The 24800-nt window shown below is 45.4% G+C and overlaps 1 protein-coding gene and 1 long non-coding RNA gene across 2 annotated transcripts in view; one reads left to right on the forward strand and one right to left on the reverse strand.

Moving 5' to 3' along the window:
- The window catches only part of LOC135910438 (uncharacterized), a 41740-nt gene extending 28256 nt beyond the window's left edge, over window positions 1-13484 (reverse strand). Inside the window, exons 1-2 of the mRNA XM_065442479.1 lie at window positions 13113-13484; window positions 10594-10787 (exon numbers count right to left, since the gene is read on the reverse strand). Coding sequence (XP_065298551.1) covers window positions 10594-10787; window positions 13113-13217 — 299 coding nt within the window. The 5' untranslated portion in view covers window positions 13218-13484. The remainder of the gene's footprint in view (window positions 1-10593; window positions 10788-13112) is intronic.
- LOC135910448 (uncharacterized) overlaps window positions 1-20039 on the forward strand; it is a 98812-nt gene extending 78773 nt beyond the window's left edge. Inside the window, exons 3-4 of the long non-coding RNA XR_010567072.2 lie at window positions 10657-10837; window positions 19925-20039. This is a non-coding gene — a long non-coding RNA (uncharacterized lncRNA). The remainder of the gene's footprint in view (window positions 1-10656; window positions 10838-19924) is intronic.
- The last annotated feature ends 4761 nt before the right edge of the window (window positions 20040-24800 follow it).

Below are 24800 nucleotides of genomic sequence, written 5' to 3' on the forward strand. Positions count from 1 at the left end.
CGATGAAGAACACACTAAACCTGCCCGATCTGTCTTTAGGTCGTAAATGTCTTCGTCTCTGCCTCTTTCACAAAATCTATCATCAAAGTGAAGTGTTAAAAAGCTACCTTTTTCTTCAATCGACCAGAAGTTTAAAGTTCCGGTCCACCATTTCGCCGAACTAACATATGATTCCTTCATCCCCAAAATCCGCGCTGAATGGAACCACCTTCCTGCCTCCATCGCTGTCGTTATTGAGCCGAACTTTAGAAGTGCCATTCAAGATTACGCATTTTGTTAACTTGTACTTTGATAAATTGTGTGATTGCACACCTCTATATGCATAAAACCACTCCTTTCTGTAAGGGCCTCGGACTCTGAAAGTATCTGTAATAAACAAACAAATAAATAAATAAATAAATAAATAAATAAATAAATAAATAATAAATAAATAAGCGCTCGCACGCTAATCGGTACCCCAAATGGTATGACATTCGAGTTGGGTGGTTGCGCTCGGCCACACTGATCGCGGACCTCTGAAGCTTCAAATCAAATTTACGAGGGTTGCAATGTGGGCTTGTTGGTAACGCACCTTGAATAGGTTTGCTGTAGCGCGGTTAAGAGACAGGTCAAAAGAATACACACAGGGACACACACTGTGCGTCTTCTTTAGTCCTGTCTTTTAATAGCGCTACGGCAAACCTATTCAAAGCCAGCATTCGCATGCAGTGATGGCGCTCCATCTCTGCATGTCAACCTCTGTTCTCGGTCATACAGCAGGTCATCGTTTGCCGAAATTCGTCTGGCCGGCTACCAACAGGCTCCAGTCAGCACGCCGCCGACGTACGTGGAAGTCATGTCGCCCCCTAGATCAACGAAGGTCGATACCTCGACATCATTGGGCTCCTGCTCCGTGCCCTGCTCCTGCTTATACCTCCGCCTCCTCAGGCGGAGGTATAGGTAGGTACTTTCGGCCGCCAAACCACTCACTGCCCTCAGACATAGTCTAGAAAGCTGCCATGGAATATTTAGCCTGTTGTGAGCCATATGTTTTAAATAATTTCAGCGTGCGACCTGGCTACATCTTGTTTGAAACGACCACAGTGACCGAGATTTTGCCGAAATTGCGCGGTTTTAGACAATCTTTGCGTAATTTTCTGTACTAATACGCCGCAGACTGCGTCTATATTATTACATTCTTTTGCTTCTATGCTGAGACATGTCACTTAGGTCATTTACAAAGCCACTGGGACGTTACATGCAAAAAGGCTTAACGTTCAGAGAAGTTCATGCCTTATCTGTATACCAATGCTGGTGAGCCGCCATGTTTTTGCAGGACCGTTTGCGCCAACTGTGTTTCATCTTGCTTAAGCCCTGCGGCCCTTTTGTATATAGTCCGCCACTTGTGCTTACCATTCCACATAAGAATGTTGTCACGTAGCAGTGACGGTGAATAATACAGCGGCCAATCTCTGAATGACGAAACTAACTTTTATTGGGCGAACTTGTGGCCACAAAAATAGCCTACACTCAACGCAGAGTGATAGCGGCGAACACGGTCGGCGATCGTCGAAATCTGGTCTGCCGGCCAAGCGTGTGGGCTTTTATACATGAGCCATCGAAGGTTCCAGAGTAATCGCTGGTGTCCGCGTGTCTTCCAGAAAGTTCAACACAATTCGCGTCACACATGCAGTCAGATTACGCAAGCTTCGGTGACAACAGACAGCAGAAAGAACCATCGATAACATTCGAAAAACTTCCGATATATGCGGGCGCGTCCTATGCTGAGCGATAACTTTTGTGAGACGGCGAAAAGCGGTCACCCGAAAAAGATAAACAAGCTCACGTGTCAATATATTATGCTGACTCCTCTCGCAAACGCAAGCACCGCGTTTTCTTCTGCCAACAGAAATCTTAATAGACGAAGACTACGGACAGAAAAGGTTTCCCATGTGCCGCGCAGCAAAACAGACAATGTTGAGCGTGTGGAAGCTGCCTGATGGTATCATGACGGCACGAATACCACTATTTCTTGTTCTTGACTTATATACTTGGTACGATTATATGTCACTGAAATGTTCGCGCTCGGTTATAACTGCAGCTTTGCTCTGTGGAGCCGGCAGCTATCTGGGCGGACACCACTTACTTCGCTTGACGCAGCACACGGAGGGATCTCTCTGATGAATCAGTCACGTGGCCTACCGACGTACTCTCATTTTTCTCCTCCATGCACAGCCAATCTACATGTATTATTATGGTGGCGAGACACGGGCAAAAGAAAACCGCGGAACAGCCCCCGAGCACGTTGTGCAACATCTGGTGTTATATTCTGGAATTTTTACGCACCAGCAATATATATGTTTCGGTCTCAAAGCGTCTTGCACAACTGCGATATGTTTGCCAACATTTAAATTCTTGGTCTTCCAGTTTGGCCGCGCTGCCTCGAGCCCGTTCATCGTACTGTCGTGGGCTGTGTTGGCCAACTTGTTGCCAATTTTGAAGAGGCCAGAAATAATAACAAATTAGAGAACCAACAGCATGGAGGGCTTTCACGTGCATAGGACCTATTGTCGAAAACCGGAAGGAAGAACTGAAAACGCCGAGATTCTCGACAACCAGGGATGTGATGTCTTGATGTTCGTGTGGAGAATTTATCGCGATGAATTACTCACCATGTGGAAATCTGCCCGTACTGTCAAGCTTTAAGGTATGAGAGTTTGCATGCGGGATCAACTTATTCAAATGCCGTACTTATTCAAATGAATAGTACGTATATTTGTAATTACTTGTGTGTACCTTAGTTTGGCTAATAAAAATAGGGGCAAAGACTTTCTGATTCACTCTCGTAATAAGCTCTCCCATAAAATAGTCTGTGCTTCCCCTTCAACGTTTTCATTCTCGCTTCAGAATCTTTTTTTCAGTGAAGGCTGGTCCGAGTTGAACGTGGTTACTTTTTCTATGTGTGTCATTTACAATGAACTTTTTGTGAACATTTCTTACCAATTTTTATTATTAACTATTTTATGGAGAGCCTTAGATCTCTTCGTATCCAAGGTCGCATTGTGAGGTACAGAAAATCAGAGCGCTCATGCCACTGCTCGCGCGTGCGTCGTCGTCTTCTTCCACGTCGCTGCCACATCGATGCCGCTAATCATGGCAGAAAAAAAGGCCCAGTTCATTAACGTGCCTTAATTAAGGCACTGGAACCCACGACTTTTGGCGGAAGAAAACAAGTAATAAGAAGTAACAATGCATTCGAATGAGAACGTCAAGTAAATTATTGTATGTCTCTTGAGCGCGCAGACTTTCGCTTTCACTCTCTTTGGCGTATGCTGAATTGACTGTCAATTTTAAGGCGAAAGCCTTAGATCTTTATTTCAAGGTCGCGTTGTCAGGTACAGAAAATATCACGTGACCCAAGGAAGGCCAGAAGAGAACCAAAGCAAGTTCAGCCCTGTATAAGGATTAGCGGAGTTAATTAATGATTTATTAGTGATTTGATTAAGGTAGAATAAGGTAGATTAGGTTGGATTAAGGTCCACGTAGGTATATAGAGGTGTATTAAAGAGGATAAATGTGGATTTGGGCGGATTAAGGTAGATTAGGGTCGACTGAGGTGGAAGAAGGTGCATGTCGACCAGACGACCGTTGGCTATGCATTTCACTGAGGGTAGATGGTTAGAAACAAAAATTAGTAGAATGAACACAGCCTACATGCACGAGAAAACACAAAATTACAGGGCCGCGATTTTTGTAGCCATTTCTTTTCCGATGCGGTTCCTGTTCGAACTTTTCGCGCTTGGTCAGCGGTCAGGGTGAAGCTCCACCTGCGATATCAAGGTGACCAGGTGACTGTGAACGGTGGATGATAAGAGATGCATAGACTGGAGTGGAAGGCATCGCTACGTAATCGCGGTTCAGATGGTCACTCAGTACGGCGAACTTCAAAGACTGTATCATCGCGCGAATAGCTTTCTGTGCCAATGGCGGATGTAGCTACGGTTCAAGAACTTTAGTCTCAGAAAAGGTGCTGGAGTCCAGCCGGTTTAGCGTGTTTAGGAGAGAGATGCGTTGAATGTGATATCGAGGACGGGTGTACAAAACAGAAGCTCGATTGTTTCCTCGAATTTACAGGTGCCATAAGTCAGATTTCCGACCAGAGAAATACAGCAAAAAAGAAGCGTTCGTAAACACCACTCCCAGCCATAGGCGATACAGCAACGTTGCATCGCAGCGGGATAGACTAATTGGCACTTGCAGCAGTAGGAAAAGGTCCAGGGTACGCATTCGGCAATTAAGTGTCCCCGAAAACTTTAGTCGTCGTGCGAGCAGACAAACTAAGTTCTGCGGCACCCGTCCTCGCCAGAGAACCTGGAAGCTTCTGGGTGCTCTCATGGGCAGACTGGACAACCTTGTCACCGAGGTCATTACCGATGATGCCACAATACGCCAGAAACCACTGACAGATGATGTCATGTCCTTTTTTTTCCCAGATCATAATGTGTCATTTCTGTTATGTTGGATATTACCTGCTCGTATATACTGTGACGTGCAGAACATTGGGAGCTCTTAACAGGTGATTTTTAGTCACCAAACTTGGCCTATTTTAGTGCTCGTGCATCAGTGATATTGTTCGCAGTGGTGCGAAGTGCTGCGAATTCTAATCGCTGTGGATGTTATGTGTGTCATCTTGAATTTATTTGTTACTTATTTCTCTGCAATGATAGCAGCAGCTACTGAGCTGATAGACGTGGTTGAACCGTCTGTACACAAGCGTAATACAAGCGTGATACAAGCGCTCTCTGCATGTCTTGTGCAATACTACGAGCGTAAGCGGGTTGAGAGCCATTAACAAATGATCAGCCTCCTTTGTAATTCCGAGAATAGTCAGGTGCACTTCAGGCTGTATAGAGAAAGAGAAATAGAAATAGAGAAAAAAAATATAAATATAATGCAAGGAGGTTAGCCAGAACTGAACCCGGTTGGCTTCCTTGGTCTGAGGCTAGAGAGAGGCGGAGGAAGAAAGTCAAGAATCGATGTGAACTGGAATTTCCGACGAATTGGAATTCTCAGAGCTGTATAGCATACGGTCTCTCAGTCTGGCTGGCTTCAGGAATCGCAAAAGCGCTCTTGTGGCCTCGTGCAGCTTAGATATGCGAGACCATAGTCCTAAGAGCTTGTTCAGCTTGAATGGCTTTCTCGCCAGCCTGTTAAGAACGGTGCGAAGGGTAAGCCGTTATGTTGTAACGAAACCATAGAACATCTTGCAAGCTACTATCAGTTGCTGTCGAAAGAACCACGTACGGGACGAAGGGGTTTCCAGTGGTGTATAAGTTGACGGTATGAACTCTTGATGAGCTATGTCCAGTCTCGAAAATGGAACTGACTGTGCACGTGACAGCGTGGAAGTGCGCTGATTGTCCGCTATCCGAATGTGCCCGCTAAAATAGTCGACAACTAATTGCGTTGGGGACAAATGCTATCTGGCGATGATAATTGTTGCGTATGTTGAGGTGCATTGAGGTAGCCAGAAACACGTGTGTATAGGACTTTATCCTGTATGGTTTACAGTGCGTAATTGTCGGTCTTTATTGTATTCGACCAGACTGGAAGGCAGTAAAGCAGGAATATCAGGTATGGTCCTCGGTACAAGTGCAACGTAGATTTCAGAGGTGTAACTCACGTTTCTCGCAAAAGAATGTTATTAGCTGAGCAATGGCAGAAAGCTTCTTCAAGTAGACATACTTGGGTCTCCAGGAGAGGTTGCCTGGCAATGATGACGCCCAGGAAGTGGTGCATCTCAACAATGGACACAGTGTGACCGTTGATTGGAGCGGGGTACGATAACGCAGGTTTACATCTAAAGATGACTGACACGTTACAAGCTGGAAAGGATAGACGTATTCTGCAAACGGTATGCGATGTGTACCTGTCCCCACTTCGGCATTTAATGTCAGCCGCTGTGAATCGCAGCGAGATATCTGGACAACCAGTCCTTTGCAGCGGCGAAGACCCAGAAGGGGGCGCAGGAGTGCTGCTGAATTATAGCAGTGGCTTTCTTCGCACGTGCTTGAACAGTTAATGTGTTCTAGCCTTTATCCCATTTTTCGTAGTGAAGCAAGGAGGTGTGTTTTCTGCTTAATATACTTCGTTCTTTCTTATTTCATTTTTCTCTCTATTCTCTTTCATTCAACTTGGAAGGTGAATCGTGAATGTGGTGGTTTAGTAGTCGAACTAGTGACACTAGAACTAGAACATTGTTGTTGATAATTGGTACGACTGCAAGTTAATGGCAAAAGCATGCATCTATGCTGAACAGCATACCGGGGATCACTCATCACAGCATATTCTTGATACGCAAGAAGCCATGTTTAGGAGGCGAAGCAATTAGCTATAGGCAAAAATAAATTTCTTTCTTTCTTTCTTTCTTTCTTTCTTTCTTTCTTTCTTTCTTTCTTTCTTTCTTTCTTTCTTTCTTTCTTTCTTTCTTTCTTTCTTTCTTTCTTTCTTTCTTTCTTTCTTTCTTTCTTTCTTTCTTTCTTTCTTTCTTTCTTTCTTTCTTTCTTTCTTTTTACCGCGGTCAAGCGACCCAACGGGGAATAGAACCGCCACAGTCTTGTGGCTATTTTATCATTGTAAAGGCTTGTTGCAACGGTCTTTTCCTACACAAGTTAAGAACCGATAGCCATCGTACTAACGTTTACTAAGTCATTTGCTCTAACGGAACAAGAAGGTTCGGCAGCGCACTGCACAATGCCTCATTCGAAAGAGCTCAGATGAGAAACCATTACCGCTTCTACCCTGCTACTGTGAGATCCGCTATCGGAAATGCAACTCGGTGATCGCTAACGCACTGTACTTCAGTCATGCTGCAAAATGTGGAAAGGTAGAAGGAAGACGTGTGCAGTAGTTGGCTGCAAAGATAGTGACTGGCATATTAAGGAATGGAAATAATCTGTGGGGTTAAGTTCACGGAGCGCTGCCACACAAGGACTACCTGCGTTGCCGGCGATTCGCAATGCACGGCTTCCCTCGAGGATGAAAAACTCCCTTATCCACCAGCGTTGTATCGCTAACCTCCAAAGAAAGCAAAGCCGTGCCATCGGAAAGAGTGAGTACCGCTCGTTATACAGTGGCAAAGGGAGTAGCGCCGCTTCCTGGAATAGTAAGTTTCTCGCACATTATCTGCACACATCCACCCCAACTCACATTTAAACTTACGCCCAGTCCACTGCCCACGCATCAAGACTAAGTGAATGGGCGCACTCTTAAATCGATGCGCCGGAGCATGAGGCATGGACTACACAGACAACACGAGAATGGTTTAAGCTGAACGTTAGGTTATGGTCCGCAGAGTTAGCGAGTGATTAATGATATTATGTCCTTTGCTAAAGCTGTTAAAAGTACAGAACACCAATGTTCCAAGCTTTGTGTGCGGGAAGAACAAGTTTACCGCAGCTGAGCGCACCCGCGAGCGATTAGGTAGAAAACATTTAATCGAATAGTGACCGCACTAAGGAACGTTGCTGATTCAGAAATTTCACAAGCAGCTGCTTCAAATCAATTGACAAATAAAGAAGGAAGAGGAATAGACACTGGTCCTGATTTTATTGAGAACCAGAATGTTTGACACCTTGGAATACATTTCTAGCCACTCTTCTAGCACAAGCACGGCATACGTTGCTCGCAGCGTTTGGACAAAGCGTAATGAGCGCCGAAAGCGTTTACATGTCCTGTGAAGCTGTGGCCGAAGCTTCCTGTCGTCCGCCCAGTCACTGTCTACGATGTCCATCGAAGCTGATGTTTGCTGAGCTGCACCAGGGTGTCATGCGCATCCATTGTAAATGCGGAGGCAATAGATAGACCTGAGGCAAGCAATGGACGCGCCACCCCGTGATCAAACATGGCGGCGACCACGGTATCCCCATGAAAAGGTTCTATTGCTATATTAGCCTCTACGTGAGAACGTTGGGTCCCTGTGCGACCTTTTTTTTTGCGCAATATAGATTTTTTATGTAGTCGTAGAAACCTACGGCAAAGAGAAGGCTTCGGAGTGTCCAACAAGCAATCGCAACAATAACTGCCTGGAGAACGCGTGGTTAATGACCAATGACTCCACCAACTGACGGCGATGGAAAAGCCACAAGCGACTGGCGAGCCGGCTCTGTACAGCCTCACAAAGCGTATAGTTGCATTCGACGCTTAGTAAAACACGTGAAAGGGGCGGCTATCTGGCCCATGCAGTGCAGACATTGGCTAGTGTCGACTCGCAACAGCCATTCGTTGGGACGTGATCCCAGACATGAAGGAGCCTTTAAAGATCGATACGCAGTCGCCAACTGCTCAACAGGAATAAATTGGGTGTAAAAGTGGGTCAGTTGGTTGATCGGCTTGCTGCTGATCGGCTTGCTCCCCATACTGCGTGTCAAGTGTATTTTGAGTGGCGTGCCTTGTTTGCCTGGCGATCTTTTACTCTGCGGTGATATTGAGGAAAACCCCGGGATAACCGAAAAAGAAATGCGGCATAAATTACTGGGCGGCCAAAGGAAAATGCAGTCCGCTATTGAGGAGCATCTCAAATAAACATGGAACAAACAATTTATGTCCTAACAAGTAGAATCGAGTTTTTTAAGAAGCAATTATCAACTGTGGCTGCGCTGGACAGCACGGTTAATGACCTTTAGAATAGTAAGCTGTTGGGCTAGTTGGTTTGACATGATTTTTGAAAAGGGTACAGCGGAATCATTGCGGAAAAAGGAGGCCTGGACAGGAAGGACGCTCGTCTTTCCTGTCCAGGTCTCCTTCTTTCGCAACGATTTTGCGCTCCCCTTTGCAAAAAGATGATGACGTTGAGACCACGGTATCTGTATTGAACAAACAACTTACTTCCTTCGTCGAAAAGGTTGACGGACTCGAAAACAGTGGAAGGAGAAACAACTTGATTGTTTTCGGTGAAGACGAGTCTGATAACGAGACCACCGTGGTGCATGATTAGGTAGTGAATAAGTAGTATATTCCTACTGTGTGCAATAAACCAGTCATTTGTTAGTTCAGTGCCTCTCCTGTGTATTACTCTGCCTTGTGGTGCTGTCTTTTTGCGCTGCTTTTACATGGATGTAGAACACTCGTTTGTTCATATGCTATTTTTTGCCTTGACAGATGTTCAATTCCATGCGACGAGGACGCGCGCAATAGCCGCGCGTGACTTGTCATTTATGGGTAGTCTCGTTGGTTCATCTTTATACAACCATGATCTACCACATAGCAGGCACAAATGTAAAAGAGAGAAAAGCCAAGCGCTACTTTGGATGAGATTATAGTATGATTGTTTGAGGGAAGCTATTCAGTACATTCGAATTATTTTTTTGGGGCACGCAGCTTTTCAGTGCGACCTATTCCCAAGCCGCCCGGGTATTTCATCGAGCGCAATATTGACAGTGTGTCTGAATTTCCGACAAGGGTAATTTTTAGTGTTCAGGCAACTTCTTTCCTTTTTATAAAGTTAACCAATTTGACTCAACAAGTGCGAAGAATAAAGAATTGAGCAATAGTGGTGGACGTAAAACAGCAGTATATGTTATGATTGGTGTCTTCTTAACGTTAGAACCTAACTCTTGGACGCTTCTCGGAACCTAATATTTTTGGCTGCGGTAAAAAGGCAAGTGCAGTAATTGCAAATCTGTATGACTAGCAGCAAGGATTGAAGGTCGTCTTATGTAACATTGGTGCTGTTTTTCTTCACAAAAGTGGGAGTCTTCTTGGCTTTCGTGAGGCCGGACCATGCAGTGGAAAGCCTTAATTAAAATCTCCGCAAGGCACTGTCATAAGGTCCCCGCTTCTACGTGTACATCTGTTGCAGCGCTATGTTCTGCAAGTCAGCGAGCTTTATTTTAACATGTTAGGGCCAATCCAGCAGCGCCGGCTTCCTTTTGCTCAGATTATGCACGTGGAAGTGTTGCTGCATATTGAAAATTGTCGCAGTGGTGAAAGTCCACGACAGAAAGTTAGACGCGTCAAAACGTTGAGGGACAGGCAAGACCAGGGGGTTGGCGGCTAAACATTGCGCTACAGGCACTTTGGCGTTAGCTCAAGATAGGCTGACGTGGAATTCCCTAGACCATAAGTGCATCGCTGTTCGCGATGAAACATAGGGATAAAAACCAGGTAGAAAGAAAGAAAATCGCCACAGCAACGTAGGCCCGTGCGGTTAAGCTTAAATAAACTATTGGCTGAAGAGCCTGGAAGCGACACTATTACTTTCGGTTTCTCCATTTCACTTGTAAAGTGAAGCTTGCCTCCAACATGTAAATGATTTTATTTAATGCTTACTGCGGCAAAGTGACGCGAGGACCCAGACATTATAGATAGTTAAACTAAAGCAAACAGAGAATTGACAAATTCAGAGTAACATTGAGAGTTGGACTATTAGGAAGAAAGCAGAAATGAAAACGTTAATCAATTTCATGCACGCAAACCAAGTTAATAGCTCACAGTGAATCCAGCTGCGGGAGTAACATAATATTCTGACACAGGATGAAACACTGTTTCTTCATGGATTGATAACCATGGCCAAGGAATAGCGTCCAAAACTTTTCAAAGAATGTACGTATATACCTGTCTGGTGCGTAACGCTGGGTGGGAAACACAACGCTGGTGGGGCTTGACTGGGCCGTCCAGGGGACGCCGCCGTCTGCTGGATAGAAACGCCGGTACGCTGCCCAGAAGTCGGCGGGTGACGGTGGCCACGCAGTGACAGCCGGCAACCAGTGCACCAAGACCAGGCCTATAGCTCCAAGGGACGCGGCAAACTGGAACAGAGGAACTCGGTGTGCTTTCTTTCGGCGCATCGAAGAGCATGGTGAGAAAGGCCCTTTTCTGGTGCTATTCGTGTCTCCCGATTCACATCACAATCAGCGGTCAGCAACAACGGCAACGCAAAAGCTAGAGTGCGGGGAAAATGCTCCTGACTCTAGCTGTATCTATGGTTTGATATTTTTTTGCACCGAGTTCTTTCAGCCTATGCTAGCTGTTGTGCGAAGGCTTTCCATTAGACAGAGTTTAAATCCGAGGATGCAGCCTTTCATATACTACGCATTTGTGCCTGGTAATCGATCTACGGATCTTGCATCACATTCTCTCCTCCGCCGCACCACTCCCCTTCCTCCACAAGTTGTATTTTTGATGCAGAGCCACCGAATTCTGTTAGATCACTTTGTAACGAATTAAGTTGGCGGACTTACTACACAATGGCTTGAAGACGAGGTTCACGCTCGTCAGGCTCGGCGCCTACAGGCAGCAAGCGCTTTTGCTAAACAAGGATCTAGCAGCATAGACGTTCGATTGAAACAACCTGGCGTTTCTCATCTATCGATAGAATACAATAGAAAGCAGTACGAGGTTATCCGAAACGCGTTACTTGTTCATATCGTTCTTGTTTATAGGAGTTTAGATGCTACTGCTAAAACCGAAGTCGCAGCTGTATGAGGCGACAACGCGACTGGCTGTTCTGGCATATAAAGGTAAAGCCGCTCGTGTGTGTTTGTGACTTTGTTTACGAACTCATTGTGGTGCAACTTGCATTTGCCTGTTATATTGATATGCTCACGGGTGTATAAGACTGTGTGTTGTGCATTTCTGACCCTACGACCTGGTTTCTTTTCATTTTCTTACATACATTTTTATATTGTTCTTTCCGCTATGCGAAAGTAGTAGTCGTCACAATTATGAAGTGACTACGTCTTTTTCTTTTATTTTCATTTCAATAAAGAAAAGGTCGTGGCGATGAAGAGGCCGCAATTTCATTCATAGTCATGTAAAATTACTTTCACGAGATTGGAAACACTTGCGTACGTGCGCAATGACATCAGTGCCCGTTCAGTGGGCGATCGCGTGCGCGAAATTTGCATCGCTTGACACCTGAATTTGCAAGTTTGGAAGAAGTTCCTTAGTTGTAGAGCTCCTTCGTTCTGGGCATTGGTAATTGTTTGAACAGTTATGACAATAAGAAGAAATCGCATCACAGATCACTGCAGGGTCTTGCGAACGCTGTTGTTAGAGCGAAAAAGCCACTCAATACCCGCTTGATGTGTAGCGAGATATGCAACTCTTTTAATAAAACAGCTATGAACAAAAGGCGAGTGGGGAAACATTATTTTCGTTTCTGCTTGAACGGGAGATTTCAGTGCTTCTCTGTTCTTTTTGTTGCATTCGTTATTTACTTTACGTAGTTGGTCGCCTGTTGAATCCATCCGTTTATTGATTGATTCATGGTGTTTAACGGACACAGACAGTTTCTCGGGCTGTGTGAGACGCTGTAGTGGATAGTTCCGCATTAATTTTGCCCACGTGGTGTTCTTCAATGTCTGCCTATATTTAACTACACGATCTTCTTTTTTCCTATCACCCCGATGGAAATGCGGCCTACGCGGCCGGGAATCCAATCCGCGACTGGATCTCCGCTACAGAACGCTAGCGTTCCAAGCCACCATGGCAGGCTTCTCTGCAGGTCGACGCAAACGCAACCTGGGCGTGAGCTGTAATCTAGGTTGTGCATTGAAAGCCAGCATTGCTAAGGTATATATATATATATATATATACATATATATATATATATATATATAAATATATATATATATGTATATATATATATATGTATATATATATGTATATATATATATATATATATATATATATATATATATATATATATATATATATATATATATATATATATATATATATATATATATATATATATATATATATATATATATATATATATATATATATATATATATATATATATTGTAGAGGGCCGTTCACGCTGAGGGGAACACTTCATTAGCGTGCAAATATTCAGAACAGCATACATTGGAAATTAAGGCCCGTGGACTAAACTTCATAGATCCTACTTTTTCATTACACGTCATATCGAAGGATTTCCTTCATAAATTGGAATTACTCAACATTGGAACGCATACCGATGACGGCGTGTTGGCCGGAAATGGACGACCCAGTGCGTGTATAATTCAAATACCTCGCCAAGTCTAAGGACGAGCGGCTGCTTTGGCAGAGACCGCTGGCTGGCATTACCAGCGAGCGGCCGGCCTCTGCAGTCTGTCGAAACTGCTCACCTGCATGGCGATCGGCGGCTGCTGGCTCGTCGGGCGGTCGGCCGTGCTCCCGGGCTGTCCCCAGCGCTGTGGCGGTCGCCCGGCTTCGGGTCCGCAGAAATGCATTCGGGGGACGTTGTCCTCGCTTGGCGGTCGCCCGCGTCCCGGACGCGGCCGGGCTCATAAAAGTGGTGGCCCCATTTTCAGTGGCCGCCCAGCGGCGGTCGTCGCTTCTGCTTTCGGAGCCACGCGCGGCCACGCGTTGAAAGTCCCGGACGCGCGTTCGAAGCGCATTCAGGCGAGTCGCATCCGCACTCGCTCGTCGCATCGGCGTTCTCAGTGTCCCCTCCCCACGCAGACCTTTTGCGAGGCGACCGCGACGGTGGTCGTTGGCTTCTGTTGTTGCTCTTGTCGGTGTCTGCTTTCCTCGCTACACTGAGTGTGCTACAGCGGCTGAACTTGTCGGCCTTGTTCGTTTACCTTCAGCTCTGAATGTGCTGCGACCGCGAACGCTGCGTGGACGTTGTTATTTTTCTTCTCGGCTCTATAGTTGCCCGTTTTTATGCCGGGGTGCCACTTCCGGGGTTTTCCCTCTCTGCTACTGGTGTCGCTCGACTGCATCGTCTGCACCCCTTCACGCGCGCTACGGCGTTCGAGCTGTGTGGGCGAAAATAATGCACATTCTTGAATATAAATGCCGCGACCAACCCTATGCAAAAAGTTCATCGCAACGGTTTGGCGAATGCTAGAGCAATCGGACCGCTAAAGCGGGGCATGAATGCAGCCGTAATGAATGCTCGCTGCCATTTATCAATGCCGTCTTCTTTGCTAGGTGCATTTACTTTTCATCCCTGCGTGCTTCCGCGTGTTCCCCGCTCACTCCAACAACTCAATGCACAGGGACACGGGATATCCTACGCGTGCCCGAAGCGTCGCCCTCTCTGTACGCGCCGCTTTACCCTTTGCATGCATTCGGTTTGATACCTGGTTTTTATAGTTGCGCGCTGTGAGCATGTACTCTCTTTAGTTCCGGATGTTGTGGGGGGGAAACCCTCCATCTAGGCATTCCATATTCTCCCTCAGCTTGTGCCTCGAAATGAAAGGACTCTGTATACGGTAAACATTTATACCGAATTTCCAGGGATAGTGGTTGGTTTGGGCTTGTGATCTCCTACATTATAGGAAACAAACACACAAACAAACATAACAGCACTGAGGCAACAACCTTTAGGTGGTCTGCAGGGCGGTAATTAGGAATCATGTAATTCTTCAGAATGTCTCAGTACTGGATTGAACATATACGGGAATGACAAGAACGAGGGTATAAATTCCCCAAATACAATGTAGCAATGAGCCTTTCGTGTCGTTAACTCTTTGCTAGCTTTACTTGTCGCCTAATAAGAAGATTTTCTATTTCATAACGGATCATATCTTGGAGCATATGTAGAGCGGGAGTAGCCGTGTGAGAAAAAACGAGCTTTTTCTCGTGGGCTTTACAAACGATGTTGTCACTTGGCAAGTTTCACTTTCGAGGGGATGAAGAAGGGATGACAAGGCATCTTCTTTTCATATGCATGAAGCGAACCAATTGGCGAAATCCACGAGTTCGAACGAGTGACGTTTGCTCCTTTGCGATCTCCGGCCTTCGCGGCCAAGGTACCGCGCTCCCAAATTTCCGCTGCAAGTTTGCCATGTCAGGCGTAATCCCGGTGCATAATACTCATCAAATATGTACTAAAATACAATTGCGCAACTTAATTATATCTCGAACTCACCATTAACCACTGAACCTTCCCCTGTCTTTAGTCTTGAGGTCTGGAGTACACCACCGAGGCTCTCAGAGCCGCGCATTCTTCGCTTGTGCGACTAAACGGCTGGAAATCATTAGTGGCACGTGGTTTTCTACTATTGCTCTCGCTGTTCAATGTTGTCTCATTTGCCTTCCTCGACACGAACGCATAGCTTAGGCACCCAACCGTTCTATTTCTCGGCCGCTCCTTGACAGTGCCGTAGCCAAAATTTTTTTCGGTGGGGGGGGGGGGGATGCACCCCCTTCACCGTGGAACCGGGCACGGGGAGGGAAGGAAGGGGTGGAGTAATACTGAGAAGTCTGCATACCAACAGAGAAATTTCGGCAGGGGCACGTGCCCGGTGTTCCACAGCCTGGCTACGCCACTGCTCGTGGGAAAGCTTCTTCTCCTTATTCCACCATACCATGTACCGCATATCTACTGCGCTGTGAAAGCTCAGTGCGACGCCGTTTACAGCCCACTTCACCGGCAGTGGACCCACGCTTTTCCATTATTTTCTCAACACGAAAGCCACTACGGAGTGATCTGGTGTGGCGAGAGGAGAAAGAGGTTTAATGAATCCTGGAGAGGTTTGACTGGCAGCATGCCCAGCATACTATTCCAGATAGATAGGATGAAAAGTCAAATGATGTGCATAATTCACAACAAAGATACACAGTATACACAAGACACAGCACCTAAGACCCAACTAAAGTAGTGTCTCATTGAGACTAATGTCTATAAGAAAACGCGAAGGTGTATTTGTTGCTCGCGACGGAAATGCAGTGTCAGTCCACGGGCAAAGGAAGTGTATTGGTTCAAAGGATGACAGTTTATGCATATTGAATGCGGACATTAGGGCCATTCTTTGTGGTGCGTATAGCCTGCAAGCGCAGATTACCTGGTCAATATTTTCCCGTAATTTGCAGGCAGGGCACAGTGGTGACGTAATCAGCTTGACTTCAAATAGCAAATACTTTGCGTTTGCGATGTTTAGACGAATACGTAGTAGACTCCATGTCGCACCTGTTAGGGCTACATATGGCATTCGAAAGTCGCACATATGATCGTTTATACGAATATGTTCGTGCTGCTTTTCCGAATCAGCCCAGACCATCCGCTGGGCGCCCCTTGCAAGACACGACACCAGAGCTGATCCATCACTCCTTGAAAAAAGTATCGGAAGTATCTCTGTATGGCATTGTGTGCCGAACCAGAAGCGCAGTCTGCGTGTACGTTGTCCGCTACACCGCACTTGGAAGGCAGCCACTGCAGAGGAACGCTGTGCTGCATACCACTGGCTTCGCTGTGTAAGCAGTTGATGTCGTAGATGATCTGGTCGTTGGAACGTGGTGACTTCAGGGATAAGAAAGCAGAACATGCGTCTCTAAATATGACCCAGGGGCTCACTGGCTGCTTTAACATGTAAACGAAAGCTGCTCGCAGCTCTGCCAACTCCGTGGAAACGGAAAAGGTCCTCTGGCTTAGCTTCACGGACATACTAACATACTACTGGCGCTGTCTCCGCGTCTTGCCACTGTCTTTCGTCCCTTTTCGTGCGCTAAAAAACCTCTGTTATGGAATACCAACACGCCCTAACCTACGCTCTTTCTACTAACGCTTGTTAATGGAATCCACGCTGCTACGGTGGATGAATCAGTCGTCACAAAGCCACCAGTGTAGATACCGATATGTTGTTCCTAGCAGCATGAGGTGTATTCTAGTGTGAAGTGCTTACATGCTGACAAGGAGTTTTCTTGCTTGCAGTAAAAAAAAAGCGAGAGAAATACAGCATCACTGATGTCATCATCATCATCATCATCATCATCATCATCATCATCATCATCATCATCATCATCATCATCATCAGCCTAGTTACGCCCACTGCAGGGCAAAGGCCTCTCCCATACTTCTCCAACTACCCCGGTCATATCACTGATGTAATCATTGCCAAATGCGGGTGCACGCACTCTCATCTAAGAGCTAATTCTTACTAACGCATATTACTAATTAACTGAAGTATCATAACTCGGTCCGCTGAGCTCCGGGCTTGGAATAAAGAGTTCAGGCTCTGATTTCACAAAACGCTTCGTTCTTAACTGGTGCCGCCTTTGCTAATAATATGTCCGACTTAGCGATTCGCTGACATCTGCTGTTGAGGACTGTTCTCGCGTAAATGCCTTCACTTCTTTTATTTCTTTTTTTTTGTGAATACGGGCCCAGAAGTCCGACGTGCCTCGTGGATAACTTCGTATTATTTCTATTGAAAACATAACCGGCGCCCATCAAATTTTTTGCGCGTCAGCACAATCCACTGAGAAATTAATCCTATGAAGGGCAGTCATCCGGGACACCAACAATCATTGCTTCTAGCATCCTTCAGCTATAAACAAACATGTATTCTATAAAAGAAAATAGTTTATCTTTAAATGTCGCCATGATGCATTCACGTCACCACTGAACTCTGAATTAATCGAGGAAACGGAGCGTACGCATGTAGCAGCGCATCGGCGCATGCTGTGGTACTGCTGGTGTTCCTTAAAGCCCGAACCATTTAAATTATCACGCCCATTCACTTGTAAAGCTCAATTTTGTCAGTGATCCCTCTCTTTACCAATAATAATAAATGAATAATAAACAAATTTATATCATAGGCAATGTACATGATACTTGAAGTGAATTGCAAGTTACTTCCTGTCCTACCGCCGGTTTTTCTTCTGATGCTGTGAGCCTATTTCACTTTAAGTATCATGTACTAAATAGCCCTACAACAAGTCATACTAATACACGTAATGCTGGAGACCAGGAGAAAAAGATGTCGAGATCGACAACTTGATGAAGTCACGTGCCTACATAAGATGACAGCTGCACAGCCACATGACGTCATACGTACGAACAGTAGTCAAGTTTGCAGAGGCGTATTAACAACACTAATGTACATGATAAATTAATCGCGGTAGTTCAGAAAGAAAACATTTGACATTCAGAGCAGCCAAAGTTACTACTAACAAAACAAAAACGAATGTCAAATGAGCAATATTATGCCGTGGTAAAAAGAAGAAGAAAAAAACCGATACAAGAGAATAAGTGGGTTTGCAATTAATGCGGCATTCTTTGAAAGTTACGCTCTCTAAATTAAATTTGCTTTTGTGCGATGTATTCAGAAGTCTGAGTAACTTGTTTTGTACCGTTGGTTTACCGTAGGTTGTTTTGTACGTTCAAACTTTCCAAAGTTCATCATTTCATGTAGGATAAGCGGCTAGGTTGTCTGCAAGATGAGCTAGCTTTCGCAAAGGAGGCATGCCATTCTCTAGTTCTTCCTTAGAAGTTTTGCAAACCCCATAATCTTAAAGCCTGGTTTCTTGCAAAATATCTTATTTTCGGAACAAAGGAGGAATGTCAGTATAATTAGAAACGCCATCTATAGCTTGTAGAAAGCGTTTCTGTAATATGTTTAATTTCTGCAAGTTCACCTGTTTGTTTTATACCCATAGTACACAACAATAGCAAACCCTAGATAGAACGAAACTGTTAAAAATCAGTTTCACAATGCCACGCGGTAGAATGTCTCGAGTGCGGAAAAGTACTCCTACTGATTTAACGCTTGGTACGATTTCTATAGGAGCTCCGTCTACAAATATAGTATTTGTTACTCTGACATCTTTATTTTAGTGCACAAAAGTACAGCATGCTTTGATCTTTATGATATTTATCCTTAAGCAGTTCTAATCGGCCATTCTTGCAGTGTCATTAGGGACAAGCTTGCCTAATGAACTTTGCCTCATCAGTAGAGTCGCCAAGCAGAGAAATTAAAAGGTCGCTTACTGTCACGCCTACCCTAGGTTCCCCGCTGTCGCTGTCATCGTTCGGGGAAGGGAGGGCAGGCGGGGAGGGGGGGAGGGGTTGGGGGACTAAGCTAAAGCTCGCTTAATTGAAAATGACGCATGCTAAAAACAAGCAAACTTGTCTCAAACCAATGGCACTTCCGGCATAGCAGGTGCAAGCGCACATACCAACGTGCCATTCCGGCGCTCTATCAACTATCGTAATGGGGCTAAACGATGGCCTTGCTTTTGCGTTTGTAAGTGATGGAAATGTTGCGTCACTTGCGCCAATCACACTATACAACGTAAAAGTAGAACAGCCGAGCTACAAAATAGTGCAATCTCTGAATAGCACACAACTTAAGGCAAAGCAGGTAGGACACGCATTATTCGACTGGAGTGTTTATTGAGTGCGGTCATTGTTCTGATGGCTTTAAGTGGCTTCATATGCCTTGGAAGCTGGCTCGGCAAAGCTCTTCCTATACTTACCCAGCGTTTGTTGCTCGCCGCCACCTTAGCTGCAAAAAAGTTTGGTTTCGCGTATGACTAACAAACCATCTTTTTTTTCTTTCTTCTTTTCCAAGGCCAAGTTTGTTACGAAATTGCCGACAAGCAATGCCCGCAATTCTTTGTATTTACCGTAGCGGAGTGAATACAAGACAATCAGCCTAGTCAGTGTTTCACTGTTCCTCGTTAATTAAGCCAGGTTGGGCTCGATGCTGTGGAAGACAACACAGCCAGTGTCGCGTTTACTGACTCGGATAAGACGATCTCTTATAAACAACAACAACAAGAACAACAAATGCTAGTAGCGTGTCGTGTCTTGCAAACAGCATTTAAAGGGACGCTAAAGAGGCTAAAGAAGAACGCTAAATCAGCCTAGACTCATGTAGCATAATTTTACACCTATATATTATATTAGTCTAGCTTTAATAGGTTGGGTATTAAAAAAGAAAATGAAGGTCAAGATTGAATTTCTTAGAATTTTGCAGCGAAACCAAAGCGTCGGGACCTCAGTGGAATAATTTTTTGGTAGTGTAGAAGGACAGTTTATTAATACAGCTCAAATGATTATTCTCTGCTGTGTTTTCTTATTATTCAATGAGCACGCAGAGCCTGCCGGATCTCTAAGGATACGGTGATTGGGAGGAATCGTTTCTGAAAAAGATATTGCTTCAACTCTCCGATTTATTTCGATTGATATTATGTGCACTTACAGGCAATACAAGCAGGATCCAATGTTGGATTATACAGCCTGGGGTGTTCGACCGCGACGGAAAATATGGCCCGGGCAGGCACCAGTCTGAGTGGGTGCCACATTTTATCCTTGCAGATGCTTAAACCTTGTTGAACTCTTTATCAGAGAACATCTGAGTATCAGCATCAGTGAATGTTTACCGTTTGCTACAATATTCCGCGATCTGGTATTTTTTCCTCGTCCTTTTCGGAGTTACAAGCAAAACGAAGCGGAGCTGTCACCAGCATACAGTAAAGTGAAGTCTTGTACATTTTATTAACTTTATGCTTACAATACGCCTATCAAACTTCCTGCCTACAGTCCTCACAGTTATTTCTGTGCGATACTCAGTAGAATGCTGATGCGTTGAAACTTTACGAGCCATATGCTGCAGGTCGCAAAGCTAGAAGCACTTCTTATGTGTTATCTACGCCACAAAATGACTGAACTGAAATGTTGATTCCCGGAAGGCTTTATAAAATGATTTTGTTTGATCCACATGCTCTGATTTGCGCAGTTTAGTACCTTTATGTTTGCATCTGAAAAGCATTCGTCTCTGATTGCGAACACTCGAGGTGGTAACATAATAGAAACTGATTAAATGAAATCGGGGTAAAAAGTAGATTTTACGACGCGAAAAAGAAATAGCTATAAGCTTAACGCTATACTGATTTCGAAGATTCACTTAGTGTTTCGTGAATAAACACCGCTGTACAGGGCGCTCAAAACTAAGCTTGATGGTTTTCTTAAAATTAGGCACTGGGAGGCACGCGAAGACCACCTGTGCAAATGCGTTATGTGGCCAGGGGGACACAAAGTGAGATGATAATTGTCGCTGTCAGCAGTCCAATTAACTAAAATTGAATAATTACGTTCTTGTTGACTGCAGTAAGTGGGATATGTTTGTATTGAAAAGTTAGAGGCCACCGTGTTTCTACACAGTGTCAGTTGGATGAATTCTTCTAGCGTGTCTGTGCTCCGGGATATCCGACTCCAAATTTTAATTGTCGTTCGTATATTTACGCACGCAAGAAAGCGAGGATCGGCGCAAAACTCCTGCCTGATGTGACGCGGCTGTTGCGTGCGGCGTTTAGTCGGACAACACGGCGGAGGCATTGGCAAGGATGATAACTGTTCCCTTTTTCCATTTTTAACTATCGCCCTTTTCCCCATTTCCATTTGGTTTTGATTAGATTTGTTTTGGTACCAGGGCACAAGGGCCCAATTCTGAATTGCAGATTTGTTGGCGAAATCGTCCCTGAATGGCTCAGCCATGGACATCCTACCGGCATCCGCTTTCATCATGAGGGCGATATTTCGGAGGCAAGTGACGCGGCGTGAATTCCGCGCCTCTTTTTTAAACAAATTCTACACATTTTCAGCACTTGCAACATTATTGAAATAGTAAACTCTGTCAATCCCGAGCACTTGAAGTCGAAATCACTAGACTATGCTGCCGAATTCCATTTCTCAATTATTACCTACACAGAGCTGGTCATGCTCCCCCACCGAACTGTCCCTCTTGCTAGGAACATGAAGCAATATATAGGTCATTTTCTCATTGATTGTCAAAAATATTCTGAATTGCGAAAAAGAGCCTTAGAAATTCCGTTCGACCATTCTAGATTATACATAACTGTTAAATATTTACTATCTTTGGGTGTCTGGACCCTTGGGCACCGCGACAGGAAGGTTGGCGATGCCATCAAGGATTTTATGGCAGGATCAGCACGATTTCTACTATAAAATCAACACTTATATAAGGTTCTGTTATACTTATCTAAAATTAATTATAGTAGCTGTCTTTTTGTTTTAATTTATTTCCACATTCCATTAAATAATAAGCTAAAATCTACCCATTACATCCCATATACCTATTCCCCAATTTTGTGTACAATTATTTTTTCATTCTTCTTTCTTAGTGTTTTATGGAGCTACCACACGTTCTTGGCCAATCCCGCAGAGTGGGTACGTGCCACTAATGTCTATGCTCTACATCAGCTCACCCCCCGCCCCCCTCCTTAGCAGAAAAGCAGCGGTACAGCGGTGCCCAGGAAACAGCCTTTGATGCCGGGTGATTGGTAGATCAGTCATTTCAGCGGTTGTAAAGTCGTTGAAAGCGAATAATGATGGCGAGGCCGCTATAGATAGGTTGGTTTGGCTCTGTCTATCGCCACGAACTGTTCACATTCGTTGAGGTCGACGGTAACAGTTTTTTTTCTGTCTGCTTGAATACTTTGAAAATGCTGTCATAGGGAAGCGTAAGAAATGGTCGGACGCCTTCACGCCGTACGAAAACGTTGTTCGCTGTAGGCATGTCTTTGCTGACAAAAAAAATAAAATGTCTGACCATTACGATACTTCCAAATGCAAAAGTTGAGCACAGCTTTATGCGTATTTTCATTTCGCGATATACTGAGGCAAATAATTTCAGATCAAGATCACCTCACCGACAGGCAGTGGGTCAGTGCCGTCAACGCCTTCGCAGAGGGAGGGGCAGTATGTCAGCGCTAGCATGATGAGCGGCATCGGAGCCAGCTGTGGAAGAAGACGACGAACGCGTGAGCTGTGGCACGAGCGCGTTCGTGCGGTTATGCAGAGTGGCGCCAAAGAGCCAGCTGTTGTAGACGACGGCGACAAGGGCGGGATCAGTGGCACGCGCGTGTTCACGCGGTTACGCGGACGCCGACGCTCAACCCAGGAACGGGCGCCTAAGAGCTACGCTCTAAAACATTACTTGAGGATGCAACCGTAGTAGGGCAAGGACGCAAGCGTGCAAACAGGAAGCGGAGCTGCTGAACATAGCTGTCTGGATCGGGCGTGTCGGCAGTAGCTAGTGCGAAAAATTCACTGGGAAACCGCAATGTTGTGCCGTAGATGAGCTCCGTAGCCATGCAGTTGAGGTCTTCCTTAAAAGAGGAGTGCACGCCTAGCAGGACGAGAGGAAGGTCTTCAGCCCAAGAAGAGCGAGCCTGGCGGGCAGTATAAGTAGCTTTAAGTTGGCGGTGAAGGCGTTCAACCATTCCATTTACCGATGGGTGACACGTGGCAGTATGGATATGGCAGACACCAAGCAGGCATGTGAGTTCGCGCAAGAGATCAAATTCGAACTGCCGGCTGCGATCGGTCGTAACAACGCTGGGGCATACGAAGTGCGAGATCCAGCCAGTGACAAACGGGGAAGCCACTGCAAGTACCATTATGTCAGTTAGAGGAAATGCTTCAGGTCAGCGGGTATAACCGTCTACACAAGTGGGAATGTAGCGAGCACCTCGGGATGATGGCAGTGGGCCAACGATATGAATGTGAATGTGATTGAACCAGGCGTTAGGTGGACGAAAGGAGTGAATTGGCGACTTCGCGTGTCATGTCGTCTTGGAACATTGGCAGTGAAGGGATTCGTTAGCCCACCGGCGCACGTCAGAGTTCATTCACACTTGGCCATACAAAGCGGGAATTATTTAGACGCTGGGTGGCACGAAATCCGGTTTGGCATGCGCCGTGTAGCTTGTAAAATACTTGATAGTGGAGTCGGAATGAAACGAATGCGCTTCTTCGACCCCTTGACATATAGCAAGTCATAGTGCCTGAAGAAAATGGCAGGGGCACGTCGGACAAGGCTAATGACGTAATCCCGAATCGATGGATAAACGCTGCGTCGATACGGGAGAGGGAATCTGCTGCTGCGTTATCTGGGCCTTCAATGTATCCTATATCCACGGTGAAGTCGGAGATGAAATTGAGTTGCTGCCTGCCAATGTCTCAATAAAGAATCCAATCAACGACATCCCAACAAATAACAAAATCCCAATAAAAAAAGGCGTCAGGCAGGGAGATACGATATCTCCACTGCTATTCACAGCGTGTTTACAGGAGGTATTCAGAGACTTGGATTGGGAAGAATTGGGGATAAGAGTTAAAGGAGAATACCTTAGTAACTTGCGAATACCTTAGTAACTTGCCTTGCTTATTAACTCAGGGGACCAATTGCAATGCATGCTCACTGATTTGGAGAGGCAAAGCAGAAGGGTGAGTCTAAAATTAATCTGCAGAAAACGAAAGTAATGTTTAACAGTCTCGGAAGAGAACAGCAGTTTACGATAGGTAGCGAGGCACTGGAAGTCGTGAGGGAATGCATCTACTTGGGCAGTTAGTGACCGTGGATCCGGATCATGAGACTGAAATAATGAGAAGAATAAGAATGGGCTGGGGTGCGTTTGACAGGCATTCTCAGATCATGAACAGCTGGTTGTCATTATCCCGCAAAAGAAAAATGTATACCAACTGTGTCTTACCAGCATTGACCTACGGGGCAGAAACCTGGAGGCTTACGAGAAGGGGGGCCCTGTAACGTAAAACTATTCCAATATGTTTTTTATTCCAATCTGCTGACGTCAAATTTGCGTAACCACTGACGCAAGCATCGGGCGGTCACCTGCAGGGTTGTGTGAACAAACCAATAAAACGCGCTCCTCGTTCCTAGGAGGTCACTTCTGTTTGCTTGAAACACGAATAACATTGCCTACACTGAGCGGCTTGTCTTGTCTGATTGGCTGACAAGAGGCGAGGAGCATGCTCAAGTGGAGAGGGAATCGATTGGGCCGAGCCACTACACTGAAAATCGATAACCGGATGAAGAGGATGGTGCCTGCGTCTGTGACTGGTCCGCTTTCCCTTACTTAGCTTGTGGTGGCCGGTCGAAAATTGCGGCGGCATGTGACGGAAGCTTTAGAATGACGCTAAAAAGGGTGCTGAGCAAAGAAGAGTTCGCAGAATGAGGTCGTAAACGTGCCGAAAGTGCTCGAAAACGTTACACGGCCACGCAAGAAGTTTTATTATACGCGAATAAACCCATGCT

The sequence above is a fragment of the Dermacentor albipictus genome, chromosome 1 (assembly GCF_038994185.2).
Source record: "Dermacentor albipictus isolate Rhodes 1998 colony chromosome 1, USDA_Dalb.pri_finalv2, whole genome shotgun sequence".
Lineage (NCBI taxonomy): Eukaryota > Metazoa > Arthropoda > Arachnida > Ixodida > Ixodidae > Dermacentor > Dermacentor albipictus.